At 39.7% G+C, this 18,890-nt stretch overlaps 1 protein-coding gene across 1 annotated transcript in view; it reads left to right on the top strand.

Moving 5' to 3' along the window:
• LOC124255148 (acid-sensing ion channel 4-B-like) overlaps positions 1-17,286 on the top strand; it is a 47,318-nt gene extending 30,032 nt beyond the window's left edge. Inside the window, exons 5-10 of the mRNA XM_046688986.1 lie at positions 4,070-4,168; positions 9,509-9,689; positions 11,754-11,822; positions 15,057-15,219; positions 15,902-15,993; positions 16,850-17,286. Coding sequence (XP_046544942.1) covers positions 4,070-4,168; positions 9,509-9,689; positions 11,754-11,822; positions 15,057-15,219; positions 15,902-15,993; positions 16,850-16,995 — 750 coding nt within the window. The 3' untranslated portion in view covers positions 16,996-17,286. The remainder of the gene's footprint in view (positions 1-4,069; positions 4,169-9,508; positions 9,690-11,753; positions 11,823-15,056; positions 15,220-15,901; positions 15,994-16,849) is intronic.
• The last annotated feature ends 1,604 nt before the right edge of the window (positions 17,287-18,890 follow it).

Genomic DNA, 18,890 nt, shown 5'->3' with positions numbered 1-18,890 from the left:
ATCACTGATGGTAGACTTCCTACATGACAGTGTGTCACTGATGGTAGACTTCCTACATGACGGTGTATCACTGATGCTAGGCTTCTACCTGACAGTGTATCACTGATGGTAGACTTCCTACATGACAGTGTGTCACTGATGGTAGACTTCCTACATGACAGTGTTTCACTGATGGTAGACTTGGTATGGACTTCCTACATGACCTGATGCTAGGCTTCCTACATGACAGTGTGTCACTGATGGTAGATCACTGATGCTAGGCTTCTACATACATGACGTGTGTATCACTGATGCTAGGCTTCTGGATAGACTTCCTACATGACGGTGTATCACTGATGCTATCATGACAGTGTGTCACTGATGGGCTTCTACATGACGGTGACGGTGTGTGTCACTGATGGTAGACTTCCTACATGACGGTGTATCACTGATGGTAGACTTCCTACATGACGGTTTATCACTGATGGTAGACTTCCTACATGACGGTGTATCACTGATGCTAGGCTTCTACATGACGGTTTATCACTGATGGTAGACTTCCTACATGACAGTGTATCACTGATGCTAGGCTTCTACATGACAGTGTGTCACTGATGGTAGACTTCCTACATGACGGTTTATCACTGATGGTAGACTTCCTACATGACGGTGTATCACTGATGCTAGGCTTCTACATGACGGTTTATCACTGATGGTAGACTTCCTACATGACGGTGTATCACTGATGCTAGGCTTCTACATGACAGTGTGTCACTGATGGTAGACTTCCTACATGACGGTTTATCACTGATGGTAGACTTCCTACATGACGGTGTATCACTGATGCTGCTAGGCTTCTACATGACAGTGTATCACTGATGGTAGACTTCCTACATGACGGTGTATCACTGATGCTAGGCTTCTACATGACAGTGTGTCACTGATGGTAGACTTCCTACATGACGGTTTATCACTGATGGTAGACTTCCTACATGACGGTGTATCACTGATGCTAGGCTTCTACATGACAGTGTCACTGATGGTAGACTTCCTACATGACACTGTATCACTGATGGTAGACTTCCTACATGACGGTGTATCACTGATGCTAGGCTTCTACATGACAGTGTATCACTGATGGTAGACTTCCTACATGACAGTGTATCACTGATGGTAGACTTCCTACATGACGGTGTATCACTGATGCTAGGCTTCTACATGACAGTGTATCACTGATGGTAGACTTCCTACATGACAGTGTATCACTGATGGTAGACTTCCTACATGACAGTGTTTCACTGATGGTAGACTTCCTACATGACGGTGTATCACTGATGCTAGGCTTCTACATGACAGTGTATCACTGATGCTAGGCTTCTACATGACAGTGTATCACTGATGGTAGACTTCCTACATGCCAGTGTGTACAGTGTGTCACTGATGGTAGACTTCCTACATGACGGTGTATCACTGATGCTAGACTTCCTACATGACGGTGTATCACTGATGCTAGGCTTCTACATGACAGTGTATCACTGATGGAAGACTTCCTACATGACAGTGTGTCACTGTTGGTAGACTTCCTACATGACGGTGTATCACTGATGCTAGGCTTCTACATGACAGTGTGTCACTGATGGTAGACTTCCTACATGACGGTGTATCACTGATGGTAGAGCTTCCTACATGACGGTTTATCACTGTTGGTAGTATCACTGATGGTCCTTCCTACATGACGGTGTATCACTGATGCTAGGCTTCTACATGACAGTGTATCACTGATGGTAGACTTCCTTACATGACGGTGACGGTTATCTGACTGTTGGTCACTGATGGTAGACTTCCTACATGACGGTGTATCACTGATGCTAGGCTTCTACATGACTGATGGTATCACTGATGGTGTATCACTGAGACTTCCTACATGACAGTGTATCACTGTAGACTTCCTACATGTTTATCACGTGATGGTAGACTTCCTACATGACGGTGTATCACTGATGCTGGCTTCTACATGACAGTGTGTCACTGATGGTAGACTTCCTGATGGTAGACATGACGGTGTATCACTGATGGATGGCAGACTCCTACATGACGGTGTATCACTGATGGTAGGCTTCTACATGACGGTGTATCACCGATGGTAGACTTCCTACATGGTATGACAGTGCGTCACTGATGGAAGACTTCCTGACGGTGTATCACTGATGGTAGACTTCCTACATGACGGTGTATCACTGATGGTAGACTTCTACATGACGGTTTATCACTGTTGGTAGACTTCCTACATGACGGTGTATCACTGATGCTAGGCTTCTACATGACAGTGTGTCACTGATAGTAGACCTCCTACATGACGGTGTATCACTGATAATGATATAGGCTGATATTAATTATCCGTGTGTCTAGCTATATTGTAACATGTCAAGCAAACCAGTAACGATTGTCACCAATGTAAATATAAAATGTCAACGCCAGAAAATAACCTGGATTATCCTACGAATCAGAGCAGAAAACCCTTCTTAAACCTTGTGTACATATTTGAATGGATACTGAAAATCGGCCATGACACCCGGTGGTCGCTGAAAGAGTAAGCATGACCTTCACTAAAACTACCATAACAATTGAAAAGGTTTTCCCTTGTTCTAATGTATCGGATATCACTCGTCTTTTCACGGTGTTAAACTCCACACAAATCCCTGATATCTGAGACCGTTTCAGACGTCGCCAGTGGACAGTACATCAAGTAAGGTATTGAAAGCATGCCCTGCTTTCTAATGCATGGTAATCTGAAGCGCACACGGACACCATATGAATAACGAGTTTGACACTATAGCATCATTATGGAGACTGAAGGTACCATTAATGCAACTGATTAATGTATTGAGATTTCCAGTACAAGGACAATCCATATCAGGAAGCCTGTTTAAAAATGCGGACAAAATAAAGCCGTTAATGGAATGTAACCGCCCGAGCAACATGCACTATCAGCAATGGGGCATGCAAGCGGGTGACGCTGTTATTTGTAAATGCTAGGGAACCAGGGTCATGTTGGAAGCCTTTGTTATCATATTCAACAGGGAATAAAAGAATGTTCCAGGGTTGTTTTAGGCGTATGTTTAACGAGTGAAATGAGTTACAAACACGTAAAGTTCTGCCACTAGTAACACACTAAATGAACCCGTTTGGAGTAGATTTAGTTTGGGCTATGTTAAACATTCCTTTGAAATTGTTACTTACCGACTGTAGACAGACACTGATAAACACGTTGCACCTGTATTTGTACACACCATTACTCACTAAGTGTACATATTGCATAACCGTTCAGCGGCGCGTTAAGGCGGTGGGGTAGTGGATAAATGGTTCACGTGTTACACCGACGGACCGGGTTTGATTCTCCAATGGTCACTGTGTACCTGTGCGGCATCAGGAAATAACAGAAACACCTTTTTATGCACATTGTGTGGATTGCGAGAGTTCATAGGACATGCTTTTCGTCTTTTTGCGAACACCTGGTTCTTTTCAGTGATCCATTCATATAACGAAGACTATGGCTATAGGTGTTTATGAATACTAAATATGAAAACAGCCCTTACAGACTTCTGCCAGAGAATTTTTTGCGTTCTCAGTGGTCTAAAATCATTTGCAGTTGTAATGTACCTAGTGTGGGGTGGTCCTTACACCCTGTGCACTATAACACAACGAGAGAGTTGGAGACAAACTTCGTGTCTAATGCAAGATGGCTAGCTCACCCTACATGACTTCATCATTCGCGTGTCGTGTAGATGAAGTAATCAGAAATGGGGTAATCCCGTGACGATGTACATAGGATTAGTGTCACAACTACTTATAGCAAATGCACTACAGCAGTCAACTTTTAAAAGCCCAGTCTCTTATGCTAACAGTCTCAAACTGCTTTTGATATATTGTCATGTTTTGGCAATACTCCACGTGCAGGCACATTCACGTGTTTTTAAGTACTGAGATACTGATGTGCTGCAATTTATTTACACCCTGCCATGTGTTTCTAGGTGCTGAGATACTATCGTGCGTTGACATACTGCAACATATTGACAATCTATACTTCCAGGTGCTGCTCCACAATTCAAGGCACCACCCTGACGCTAATCCCACCGTGGTCATGGCTGCTCCAGGGTTTTCCACCTATGTTGCGATGCACAAGTCCGAGGTCAATAAGTATTGCTGTTTCTGGGGATATTGTTACTCTGGGATTAGGAATAACTTAACATGTCCTCGAATGTCATTGATTCCTGTCACCGCATATCCAAGTACAATTTTTTCCGCCAAAGGCAGATAACTGCACTTAGCAATACTTACAGTACAAACGTCAAAGGAAATGTGCACATTTATTTAGCCGTAGAAGTTGGGGGTGTGTATAATGCATGTGTTCTCCCAGATGTACATATCACAGTAACTGATTTGATGTAGAAGCTTGACCACAAAATGGTGAAAATGTGGTTCAGTTCTGGCGACCGTATGGGATGTGATTTTTCACAATCAGCGATGATTTAGCTTTGATTTAAAGCCATTTGTCATCAGCTACAGTACTTGACTACCGTACAGGCGCCCTTTTAAGGTGCAACATATCATTTAAATTTTGGCAAGGTCAAAGGTCTGTTTTGCATTTGATGAGGAACATATGAGTTAAACTTTACAAATTAAAGGTAGTTTTACTAATATTATGTTTTTCTAATTCATCTATATCATTTCAAGATCATATATACGTTTGGTTGGCACTGTATACATGAAACACCATTACGAGGAAATTAAAGTTGGTACTTTGTATTTAGATCACCAAAATATAAAATAATTTCACCTCCATGCTTTACAAAGTATCAACAATACCACAAATGTTGGACTACCATACAAATTTCCGTTTATTGACATTCTGGCACAAACAACAATTCAGCTGATGTCAAAAGGAGATAAGTTTTGATATGTCAATATTGTTTATATTTGTGTCACTTCACGCTCCAGCTGCACTGCACTGCACTGCACTGACATGCTACAAAACCCTTAGAGCTGATTGATATTAATATGACATCCTAATGGAAGGTTTGTAGGAGGCATTATGTTATTCTGGTGTGCACACTTTTTAGTGTTTACAGTGTGAAATATTACGACTTTGGTTAATTCATTTTACCCCGGCAATCATTAATACATTTTAAATGATATTACGCAATGATTAGAAAGGCTTAATGGTATCAATCAACTATACACACCCTTCATATACCTCTGAAATGTTTAATAATAAAGTATGACCAATACATTTCTTTTGATTGTAATAGGTGGTGTAATTTCCGATTCTTTTCCGTGCACTAGGGCCCGATGAGGTCCTAGCTAAGCAAAACAATGTTACACAAGCGGACATGTTTCCATTAGGTCAACAGCTTAATCACTTCGCGTCAACCCATCGTCAGTTCTTTAGACAAATGTGAATGGGAGAAAAGAGCTACATATGTTACAGGCTTAAATATTGTCATTAACATTGGGGCATGATAGTTGTTTAGGTTATGCAATATGTTATTACTCTCTTCTGGTTTATTGGGTGTCAACCGATATGCTTTAGAGGCATTTAGAAGTTGGTGAATATATAAGACGAGTATATGGATGACAACTTCTTGTTTATTGCATATCACAACGTTTCTGGGATACTTCTTGCCCCTTCTTCAGGTGATTTGAAGTAGCTCAGAAACGTTGTGATATACAATCAACAAGAAGTCGACATCAATATACTCGTCTTATGGGTGTTAACTGACGACAACATTACTATTAATTTGGGACATGTTTCGCAGTGGTGCATTATACAATGTAGTTCTTTATTCACGATTCCTGCATTCCATCAATAACAAATTATCTGTAAATGTACTTGTGATCGAAACCGGTTTAAAGCTGCATTACTCACAGGTACTTGTGTTGTTATACTTTTCAAAGTTCTTTGAGGTATGCATGTTTTCAAATGTATTGAGTTAGTATTGCAAGCAAGGCTGCAGGTTATCTAGAGGTCTGGAGATTTATCAAAGCATTAACTCCTTGAACAGATACCTCTCATCTGTTCTCTAGTTCCACTACCCCAAACTTAATCGGAGGATATAATCATGCTACTAAAGAGGCACATCGTACAATGTATATGGATTAGGCAGTCCATATTCCATAAAATCAAGCAGATATTCAATATCACAAATACATCTTGATCAGTTTACAATGCAAACATCATAAAAAATTTAAATATAGTGATTAGGATGTTGTTGTGTGGCGTTTCGCCAATAGGGAGAACAATGTATCAAGAAGACACCCATCTTCATTTGAAGTGTGTTTGCGGAAAAGGTCAGCACATTTTGCCCTACCTTTAGTACCCGGTATAAACACACGGAAAATCAAGTCACCAGAAAAACCTGGGAGCTTACGGTACTAAATTTTAAACAGGACTTGGGTCACTTCACTCGCTACTTCTGTCGTAGTGAGAAAATAATCAATTTATCATGCATAGATTGATTTCATTTTGAAAAAGACCCAACCCAGACAAATGCAACAAGAAACAAACAAAGAAACACACTCACAAAACCCAAACAAATGCAATAAAAAGGCTGCACTTCGTGCTAGTTGAATATTAAATCTAACAACATTTGCCTAATGTGGGAGAAATTCAGAAATATAGGTATGGTCTTGAAAAAAAACAATACGCATCCGGGACATGTTTCGATCCTTAATAACAGGATCCTGGCACGTTATACAAAGCGTAAGTCTCTGAAAATAGGAATTTTTTATAGCAATAGGTAACTCTGTTTATACTGAATTAGACCGAGTGAGCTCGTTGATTCAGAACCAGTGGGGATATGGACTTTCTTTATTTTGGACTATTGCATTGCAGAAAGGGTTGGGCGGAAAGTTTGGAGTATGAGACAGACTACTGGCATGTCTAAGGTGCCAGCGATACTGACCGAATGTTGTTCTTACGAGGAGGGAAATGCATTTATAAAAATATAAGAATTCGTATTTTGGAAATATATAGATAGATCTTGCCAAGCAGAAGATTTCCTTCATTTCAAACACGTTCAGCTGATCACATCTGGTGGCTTCATAATGTCTGTTGGAACAATGCAGTTGACTACAGCCGACTTTGTAGTGTTCATCTGTGTGAGGTCTGTCGATATTATCGGACTGACGTTGTATTGTTGACTTTCATAAGCTGACGAAGGTAGTGGTTCGCGTGAGCCAATTATGCGCTAACAATTGTCAATACATTAACTTTCTGCTTGATTGACAACATAATCACGTGACATACTGAAATCGGTACAAAAACGACAGCTGGTCTTTTAGCGTCCATCTAGGCGAGGTTACCCACTGCTGTCAATATTTTAGGACTTGCTTTGTATTGTTGACGTTCATCAGCTGATGAAGCTAGCGATTCATGAGCCAAATCCATTATGCGATAACTATTGGCAATTCATTAACCTTCTGCTTGAAGGACAACCTAGTCATGCGACATACTGAAATCGGGAAATGAACGACAGTTGGTCTTTTAGTATCCATCTAAGCGAGGGCCCCCACTACTGCCAATATGTATATTCGATTTCAAGGTTTCCCGTGCAAAATCTAATTTTATAGCATCTAACTCGTTTGCCAATCTGTATACCAACTTCAGTGGGTGTATTAAATAGCTAATAATACTAAAATGTAACGTGACAATTGGCTCTCTAAGGTACGACTTATACAGAGACCAGTTGATATTGGCGACATACATTGTGTTGTCTATAATAGCATTTGGAATGACCTACAATCTATATCATGAGACTGACTATGCATATATTCATTACAAATTCTCACAGGTTCACAAATATGTTGGATCCATAAAACAATCTGGGTCAAAATTGATCTTCAGTAACCCTTGTTGTCGTAAGAGGGAACTATGGTGATCGGGTGGTCGTTCTCACTTACTTGTTTGATGCATGCCATCGTATCCCACTTGCGAAGACAGTTGCTAACAGTGTCATGACCATGTTATGTGTAACTCTTTTGTGCTGTCATTAGATATTACTAAAACTGAGGCCTGCATATTTTTATGAACGTTATCGTATGAGCAAAATGTTTAAATATATATTATCTAGGAATATCGTAAGGTTGTCCATAAATGTAGGCACTCAATGTTTTGTATTTTAAGCAGTACGTTTCTGTGGTAATAGATCTTCATCAAATCTTCCTCTGTGACTACGTCACGCCGAAGACCCGGGTTCGAATCCCCACATGGGTACAATGTGTGAAGCCCATTTCTGGTGTCCCCCGCCGTGATGTAGCTGGAATATTGCTTAAAGCGGCGTAAAACCAAACTCAGTCAGTCAGTCAGTCCTCTGTGACTATGTAAAGTATGGAGCTGTTACTGTTGATTAGACATTATGTAGTATGTTGCTGAGCTGAATACAGTGTACAAACTTTCGTTTCCTTGTAATGGTTTTTCATGCATACAATACTAACCAAACGTATATATGACCTTTCAATGATATAGCTGAATTAGAAAAACCTAAATTTAATTTCTAAAGCTTGACTCAAATGGTTTCTCATCAAATGCACTTTCTATTAAAATTGACCTTTTACCTGACCAAAATATTTTTGCCATTAGCATGTATAGTATTATTGTCCACAAGTTTAAATCATGATCCGAGCATTGCAAAGCTACTATTTTGATGAAAATCGGTCAATCCAAATTTATTAAATTAAACCATCCAGTTATCGGTTAAAATATTAACATAATTGAAATGATATGTTGCACCTTAAATGGGCCCCTGCACGGTATCTCACGCACGGTAGCTGATGATAAACAGCTTTCAAACAAAGCTAAATTATTCCTGATAGTGAAAAAATTCGGTCGCCAGAACTGCACCACATTTTCACCATTTTGGGGATCTGGCTTCTGGACAAATTCAGTCACCAATTCCGTCATTTAGCATCATATCAATCCTATATTAGTCGACCGTTAGACGTTAGGGTAGGTACCATTCAGGCAATTGTAAATTTTGTCATATACATTTGTACATGATGGAATAGGTATGAATAAACTGTAGAAAACGGGTTGAGCAAGTAGGGTGTGTATGTCTCAGCGCAGTACTGAATGAGGTGAGTATGTTTGTTGTTTAACGCTGCAATTGTCCAGCAATAAGACAGCGGTTTATAAATAACAATCATATCTGGACCCGAAAATCCAGTGATCTACGAAACTTGGATACGATGACACGTGTGAACCAAATCAGCAAGCCTGACCACCCGATCCCGTTAGTCGCCTCTTACGACAAGCATGGGTTGCTGAAGACCAATTCTAACCCGGATGTTCACGGCTGCTTGGTGTAAGAACCGACAGCAACGGGTTCATTGTCACATGGGTCCACTCAATGGGGTGCCAGGAATGTTACTGACAGCAACGTGTAAACAACATACATTCACTAAATGTCATCGTATAAACATACTTTTTACAGCGAAGCTTCAGCAAGTCAGCTTAATGGTCCTTGTTTTGCAGTACGTGTACCTGCCCGATCCCTACATGGCTTTTGATGAAATGGACTGTGTGGACACAAATAGTCCCGACTTTGTGAATCCTCTCAAGTACTACTCCCCTTACACCTACGACCATTGCTTCATGGAGTGTATCCAGACCAAAGTCTTTAACCTGTGTGGATGTGTCGGACCTTCTGATCCACGTAAGTTATATTCGTAACTACTCGTTAAGCCGGATGGCGTCTCGTACCCTTCTCGTGGCCATATTCACGACTGGGACTTGTCTAAGCGCAAACGGGGACGGAGATAGAAATAGTCTAGTACTATTTCCAAGGAAAGATAACCCTGAATTTCCAAACATGGCTACTCCAAGAATATCCCATATCCGGTGGGCAAAGCAGCTATACAGTCATTCCAGGCGTAAAGATGTTTAATGTTGAAAATTGCTGATTCTTTAGCTCAAAGTTTAGGATTAAATTCGGCTTTGCATAGCTTAGCGAAGTTTCATAGTTCGACGGTGCCGCCATTTTCATGCTTCGAAATGCGTTTTACTACCCGTGATTTGATTGGTTTGCCACGATCGCCACTCGTGCCACATCAAATAGTTCTTCGCCTCCATTACCCCTGCCAGCTTCCGGTTCAACGGAGTGAAGGAACAGGGGACTTAAATATTAACATACTTGTTGAATCACATGTCCCCCATATGGGGAATACTTGCGGAGTTACCTCCCCTGCTTCATTCGCCCACTACGCCAGAAGTGATTTTTGTAGAATAAATATTACGAAAATTCTAACAATAACGACGACAGAAAAGAAAACTAATCTCCAATCAGTTTAATGGTAAAATTAGGCAATATGATATTTCTCTTGAATTTCTGCTTATTCTTGTTCCTTCACTCCGTTGAAGCTGGCAGGGGTAATGGAGGCGAAGGACGGTTTGATATGGCACGAGTGGCGCTTAAAGTGTTGAATGAAATATGTTTTACGTGAGTAATTATTAAATATGAGGTTGGAAATCTGAGAGCACAACCCTGTGAGGATATTGGTGTCTACATTTGATGGTGGCGATATTTTATTTTGATATTAAAAATATTTTTCGAACCGAAGCGATGGAAGTACGTTGCCAACCTTTGCTCGCTGCTCTCGCATATAGGAAGACTGGTCATTTTCTCTTTGTTGCGCAATCCTATTTCCGCTACAGTTTGCCTGTGTGTACAGTTACGAGCCTTCTTGTTGGCCACGGAAAGAGGCGTGTAGCTACAGGTGGTACCTTGATGACGTTTCACGGCACTCTCCTACCCAGAGTTCCATGCGGCCAGCACGGTACCTCCACCACAGGCACAATTTAAACACTCCATTCAATTTACTGAATGAGTTATTCATCTTTTATATTTTACGTGTACACACACACACACACATATATATATATATAGACAAAGTGTTACTTTTCAAATAGAAAATGTGAGAAAATGTGTTGCATTTCTTAAAGATCTGACAAAAATTACTTTGTGACGTCATGGACATTTCCATTATTTGCGACAATGCCTTCATATGACGTCATTTCGCAAACAATGAAAACACTTGAACAATTCGGACGAATTATTTGATCAGGTTTAAATAAATAAGTCATGTTAGGCGAAAAATACTGAAAACACATGCACCGAGCTCGAGGGTAATATCTTTTTTCCTGTGTCCGAAATAAAGATAGTTTTAGCAATATTCAGAGAGTTATTACGGCGGGACACTAGAAATTAGCTTCAGTACAATCGAGCACGCTCTCTTTAAAGGTATTAAAGAGCACAATGTCGCTCTTTCTCAAAGAGTTACAACATCCAAGGCCTCAGTAATGCATTCAAAAGGTTGATGGAAGACATATGGAAGTCATTTCCAAATTTGACACACCAGTTACCAAGATAATGTCCGATTGAATTCCCTTCCATGAAATTGTGGCGGGCGGTGCCATTCGGACAAGCTTAATGGTACTCCTTTTATAGCATTAACTATCTTTTCACCGAACCATTCTCGTTACTTCAATTATGTTCTCGAAATGATGATTTTTTTCTCGTTACTTCCGTTATTATTCTCGTAATTTGTGGAATTATTTTCTCGTTACTTTGAATTTCATCTTGCTGTCGCCGAACCACCGATTCCAAAAATGTGTACTTTCATGTCAATGTGTGTCGCCAGTCACATGCTGTCTATGATGCATAAATAACGAGGCATTTACCGTAATTATGTGTAATATAAATGCACTTAATTGCCACTAGGATCAACAGGACCCGATGTCCCAATATGCTCCCTGGAGAAGCAGGACACCTGTTATTCGATATCTATTCGTGAGTATCATACGCCCAGTTATTGTAATACTAGAAGTAACCAGTGTTGTGATTCCAGGTGGGAACAGATTCTCAGCAACTAATGATTGTTCTAAGGCTGCCAGTATCGTTTGTCCCTGTTTCCCTTCACCAGCCCGCCCTGAACGTTCATTCCGACGTGACATAGTACACAGTTTCTCATCACAATTATCCAAGCTACTGTGGTAATTATACACTTGGGCGATACAAACAAATACTCTTACCCTTGAACACTAAAACGCTCAGGTCAGTTTGATCTTTAGTTATCTGCGTTTATTAAAAATGTTTCTGAATCATTCGATCTTCTCATAAATTATTTTGACGGTTATTACCAAGTGATTGAAGTTATAAAATTTAAACTTGAAGTGACACAATTACTGAAAATATTTTTCAGGTTTTCTTTCTTTGTTTTATTAACCCGACCAAACACTTGCTGGTTGAGGTATGAGATGAAAAATACATTTAAATTTAATAAACAGAGGGCCTATGAGAAGACATGCTCAGTTTCATGCATGTGCAGCATGTAATGACTGTATATCACTATCTGTGTAATCACTGTATGCCACTATCTGTGGAAATACTGTATGTGTATGTCGCTATCTGTGGAAATACTGCATGTCACTATCTGTGTATTGACTGTATATCACTATTTGTGTAATCATTGTTTGCCAATATCTGTGTAATCACTGCATGTCACTATCTGGGAAAATGTCACTATCTGTAGAGATACTACATGTCACTATCTGTAGAAATATTGCATGTCACTATCTGTAGAAATATGTCACTATCTGTAGAAATACTGCATGTCACTATCTGTAGAAATACTGCATGTCACTATCTGGAGAACTACTGCATGCCACTATCTGTAGAAATATTGCATGTCACTATCTGTAGAAATACTGCATGTCACTATCTGTAGAACTACTGCATGTCACTATCTGTAGAAATACTGCATGTCACTATCTGTAGAACTACTGCATGTCACTATCTGTAGAAATACTGCATGTCACTATCTGGAGAAATACTGCATGTCACTATCTGTAGAAATACCGCATGTCACTATCTGTAGAAATATTGCATGTCACTATCTGCAGAAATATTTCATGTCACTATCTGTGGAAATACTGCATGTCACAATCTGTAGAAATACTGCATGTCACTATCTGTAGAACTACTGCATGTCACTATCTGTAGAACTACTGCATGTCACTATCTGTAGAAATACTGCATGTCACTATCTGTAGAAATATTGCATGTCACTATCTGCAGAAATATTTCATGTCACTATCTGCAGAAATATTGCATGTCACTATCTGCAGAAATATTTCATGTCACTATCTGTGGAAATACTGCATGTCACAATCTGTAGAAATACTGCATGTCACTATCTGGAGAACTACTGCATGTCACTATCTGTAGAACTACTTCATGTCACTGTCTGTAGAACTACTGCATGTCACTGTCTGTAGAACTGCTTTATTGTCACAATCTGAAGAAATACTGCATGTCACTGTCTGTAGAAATACTGCATGTTACTGTCTGTAGTAAAACTACACTATTGTCACAATCTGAAGAAATACTGCATGTCACTGTCTGTAGAAATACTGCATGTTACTGTCTGTAGAACTACTGCATGTTACTGTCTGTAGAAATACTGCATGTCACTATCTGTAGAACTACTGCATGTCACTGTCTGTAGAAATACTGCATGTCACTGTCTGTAGAACTACTGCATGTTACTGTCTGTAGAAATACTGTATGTCACTGTCTGTAGAAATACTGCATGTCACTGTCTGTAGAACTACTGTATGTTACTGTCTGTAGAACTACTGCATGTCACTATCTGTAGAAATACTGCATGTCACTATTTGTAGAACTACTGCATGTCACAATCTGAAGAAATACTGCATGTCACTATCTGTAGAAATACTGCATGTCACTATCTGTAGAAATATTGCATGTCACTATCTGTAGAAATACTGCATGTCACTATCTGTAGAAATACCGCATGTCACTATCTGTAGAAATATTGCATGTCACTATCTGCAGAAATATTTCATGTCACTATCTGTGGAAATACTGCATGTCACAATCTGTAGAAATACTGCATGTCACTATCTGTAGAACTACTGCATGTCACTATCTGTAGAACTACTGCATGTCACTATCTGTAGAAATACTGCATGTCACTATCTGTAGAAATATTGCATGTCACTATCTGCAGAAATATTTCATGTCACTATCTGCAGAAATATTGCATGTCACTATCTGCAGAAATATTTCATGTCACTATCTGTGGAAATACTGCATGTCACAATCTGTAGAAATACTGCATGTCACTATCTGGAGAACTACTGCATGTCACTATCTGTAGAACTACTTCATGTCACTGTCTGTAGAACTACTGCATGTCACTGTCTGTAGAACTGCTTATTGTCACAATCTGAAGAAATACTGCATGTCACTGTCTGTAGAAATACTGCATGTTACTGTCTGTAGAACTACTTATTGTCACAATCTGAAGAAATACTGCATGTCACTGTCTGTAGAAATACTGCATGTTACTGTCTGTAGAACTACTGCATGTTACTGTCTGTAGAAATACTGCATGTCACTATCTGTAGAACTACTGCATGTCACTGTCTGTAGAAATACTGCATGTCACTGTCTGTAGAACTACTGCATGTTACTGTCTGTAGAAATACTGCATGTCACTGTCTGTAGAAATACTGCATGTCACTGTCTGTAGAACTACTGTATGTTACTGTCTGTAGAACTACTGCATGTCACTATCTGTAGAAATACTGCATGTCACTATTTGTAGAACTACTGCATGTCACAATCTGAAGAAATACTGCATGTCACTATCTGTAGAAATACTGCATGTCACTGTCTGTAGAAATATTGCATGTCACTATCTGTAGAAATGCTGCATGTCACTATTTGTAGAAATACTGCATGTCACTGTCTGTAGAAATACTGCATGTCACTATCTGTAGAAATATTGCATGTCACTTTCTGTAGAAATACTGCATGTCACTATCTGTAGAAATACTGCATGTCACAATCTGTAGAACTACTGCATGCCACTATCTGTAGAGATACTGCATGTCACTATCTGTAGAAATACTGCATGCCACTATCTGTGGAAATACTGCATGTCACTATCTGTGGAAATACTCTTTGTCGGTGTCTATGGAAACCTTGTATTTATAGGTGAAATGGGCAAGAACACCACATTCGAGGAGGAGTGTAAATGTAGCACCCAATGCACCTTTGAGACGTTCAGTGCGCAAGTGTCGTCCAGCGGGTACCCAGCAGACATCTGGGCCGAACTGCTGAACAACAGCACTCAGTCGGAGAGTTCCGAATACTTCAGGTAAGCTCTGTTTGTGTCAGTAGTCTACCATCGTACCTTGTCCGATTTTCGATCACCCCATCACACCAGAATTCCTCTGTCAGTATTCGTGCAGTTCTAATTTCATTTGCCCATCCACAAACAATTGACCACATGTCATCGGTTCCCAATTGCGCGGATCGATGCTCATGCTGTTGATCACTGGATTGTCTGGTCCATTATGTACAGATGACGCCATATAGCTGGAATATTGCTGAGTGCGGCGTAAAACTAAACTCACTCACTCATATACGTCATAGTGAGACAGTTAAGTTTTTACTCATTATTGGGGGGGGGGGGTCTACGAATTAGTTTTGTTTATATGCGAGGGGAGGCGAAATTCACAGTGTCAATTAATGTGTAATGTCTGAGAAAGAATGTTTGGAATAACGATATTTGAGAATGATATATGATATCTTTTCATACAGTAGTATTTAAGGTGTATAGGTAGTACGGAAATATCTGCCGGATTATTTGAGATTCATACACAAATACGGGGATTCGTGTAAAAGTGCTCTCACAGCAATATTGACTCATATTTAATTATTGCTGGTCCGTACAGCAGTGTTCGGAAATAGTTCATTAATGATCACCTCAATATACTATTTTGGGAATTATATATGTATATTTAGTTAAATAAAGTTAGTTTTATCCTTTACTTCAGGAATAACTACTTGGAGCTGAGAGTGTTCTACGACAAGATGATGGTGACATCAACAAAACAGCATCCTCAGTACACTCAAGCCACTCTCTTCTGTTAGTACACAACTTCATAACACTTCGTGAAGACTCTAGTTGGAATTGGTCTTTGGAAAGTCATGCTAGTCCTAAGAGGCAACTAACGGGATCTTGTGGTCAGACTCGCTTATTTAATTGATGCATGTCATCTTATCCAAGTTGCGAAGACCAAATGCGCAGATCGATGCTCATGCTGTTGATCACTGGATTGTCTGGTCCAGAGTGGATTATTTACAGACCGCCGCCATAAAGATGGAATATTGCTGAGTGCGGCGTAAAACTAAACTCACTCACTCACTCACTCACTCAAGTTGCGAGGGTCCATGCTCACTGGCTTGTCTGGTCCACACACGGTCATTACGGACAACCGTCATATAACTGGAATAGTACTTACATTACGGGACTGTTGTCAATATAAAACTTGTTTGAATATAAAACTTGTCTGAAGGCTTCTTAGAGTTACGTCCCTTAGCAACCGGGATCATCTGGGTGATAAACGTCTACATGCTGTGTTCATTTTACTTTCTAACATGAAATTCCCCACACGGGTACAATGTGTGAAGTCCATTTCTGGTGTCCCCCTGCCGTGATATTGCTGTAATATTGCTAAAGGGGGCGTAAAACGAAACTCGCTCACTCTAACATGACACAAATGCAATAAATATGTGATATAACGGAAACAGTCTTCAAGCTGTCAGTAAACCCTAAATCATTTACTTGTCAGGATAATAGATTACAAAGATTAATAGGTTGTCCCTTATTTAAAAAGCATATGTCTGTGTACAAGTATATGTTATTACTAGCACTGCTACAATAAAGTATTAGCTCTTTTTTAGAAATACATTGTTGGTGAACTGAGCTATTGTTGTTGCAGCTAATGTTGGTGGCCAGATGGGATTGTGTCTCGGGGCCAGCATCCTGACAGTCGCGGAGATCTGGGAGCTCCTGGTATTCATCTTTCTGTACTTCGTGGACAAGCTTAGAGGACGAAAAGCTCGAAACAGGATTAACAACTGGTGACAGTGCTATAAAATGAGGATAATTTCTTATGTTGACGACGATGTTTATCGAACGGGCTCCTGATGGTCATCCTGCTCTTCCTCCTCTGTGGCAAGTGCAGGAAGAAAATCAGGCAACAGAATCAAACACAGGAAGACAACAAAACTTTGATTCCTATCATCGATGTAAATGTTTATATAACTGGAGTGTTATTTATGCGGCCATTTTCAGAGGTGTCTCATAGTCAGCATCTAAACAGTATTAGAGATTATGGAGTTCTTGCTGTTCTTCTTCTCTGACAAGTCTGGCATAAGAAAACCTCGAAACATAATCAACACCAGGTAGATATTGCAACACAACCTCTTGATGTGGCCTTTGTTGAAGTGTCAATAAAATGACCAAACTGCAATAAACTCTGTGACCAAAGATGTATATGTACAGGCAAATACAGCATATCCTTCATTTACGATCAGCCTGGGGCTTCTTAAACATGTCTTTCACAAATTGACTGAATTCAGAATCAGCAAATGGTACATCGAGTGTACCGATGAGGAGGCCTACTTAATCCGTGTGTCATGGCACATTGAAATCTGAGGAGTTGTTACATGCATCAGCTGTTCAAAATGTACTCACCAATAACAAAGGAGTTATTCGAAGAGAGTTTTAACAATAGAAAGAAAGATGGACTGAAAGTGACATGCGAAACATGTTGGCATTTTGTATAAGTGTGTCAAAGTAGGAAAGAGGGGTGTGTTATATACAAAATGAAGGTTTCAGATGACTCGGTATTGGGACTAGGTCAACGAATGCCATGGCAGTGATTTTCGTCTTAACTTCTTTTTCTTCTACATATTAACGTTAAAGTGAATGCACACATGAACTTTTAACTTGACAGTGAATGGAGTCAAGTTGTGGCTTACGAGTTGAACAATTGAAGAAACAGCCAGAATCTAAATTGTATCTCATCCGAATTTTATCAGGGTCTATTACCTCCACCCCACGGAATATTTGATGTCACCTGCAAAATATTCAACATTTATTTGCCAAATATTTAATGTCGAGTGGAAAGGAATGTGGTCAAAGATTATGCCTACACATGTTTTTGTCGCTGCTGTGAAGGGAATATCTGGATCATCATTGCAAACATTAACACTTCATGTTTTATGTTTAGACAATTTATCTCCATTCTCCAGTGACCATTTGTTCATTTTGTTCACGCAAAGCTGTAACTTTTTCAGTGATGTTCATATTTCTGTCATAGTATAAGACTTTCGACAATCCAAGCGATATCAATATTTTCATTTGATGATGTGCAGATGTTTGGTTTACTGTGATCACCCTCTGACTTTAAGTGAGTAGTTCCTGTCTTCTCACAGAATTGTTATGAAATCAGGCATACAGCCGAGTGTGTCCATATTGTGCTGACCTTTCAAGATCGATATTCCCATGTTGTATGATAAAAATATCCAAATAAAGAGATGGGTACAAGTCGTTGCTTGTTAACAAAACCACTACGAATTACGGATTCCAGTCTGTGATCAGATTATCTTTTATTCCAGATCCGAAAGCAAACGCCATGGTTTTACTACGGAAAAGGAAAATGTAATCCAGCATCTGGTAATGGATAGCATTTCTTCATGATGAACCTTGCCGTAACCTAATGTCCATGTTTGGCGATTTTGAATTAAAAAAAATGCGAGTCAGACATTCAGCATTTGGGTCGTGTGAAGTGCAATTGTATGGTACCTGTCAATAGTTTATCATAACCGAGGCGAAGTGCGTTTATCCGGATTTACCTTATGAATACGTTTGTCTTGCTATGATATGAATCAATACTATATCTGGGATGTACCGTGTGATGCTTGTGAGAGAGAGAGAGAGAGAGAGAGAGAGAGAGTAAATATTCATCACTGTGA

Source organism: Haliotis rubra, unplaced genomic scaffold (assembly GCF_003918875.1).
Source record: "Haliotis rubra isolate DU_JTF1 unplaced genomic scaffold, ASM391887v1 Scf595, whole genome shotgun sequence".
Taxonomy (NCBI): Eukaryota; Metazoa; Mollusca; class Gastropoda; order Lepetellida; family Haliotidae; genus Haliotis; species Haliotis rubra.
The sequence above is the reverse complement of the archived record's forward strand: the minus strand, read 5'-3'. Positions and strand labels throughout refer to the sequence as shown.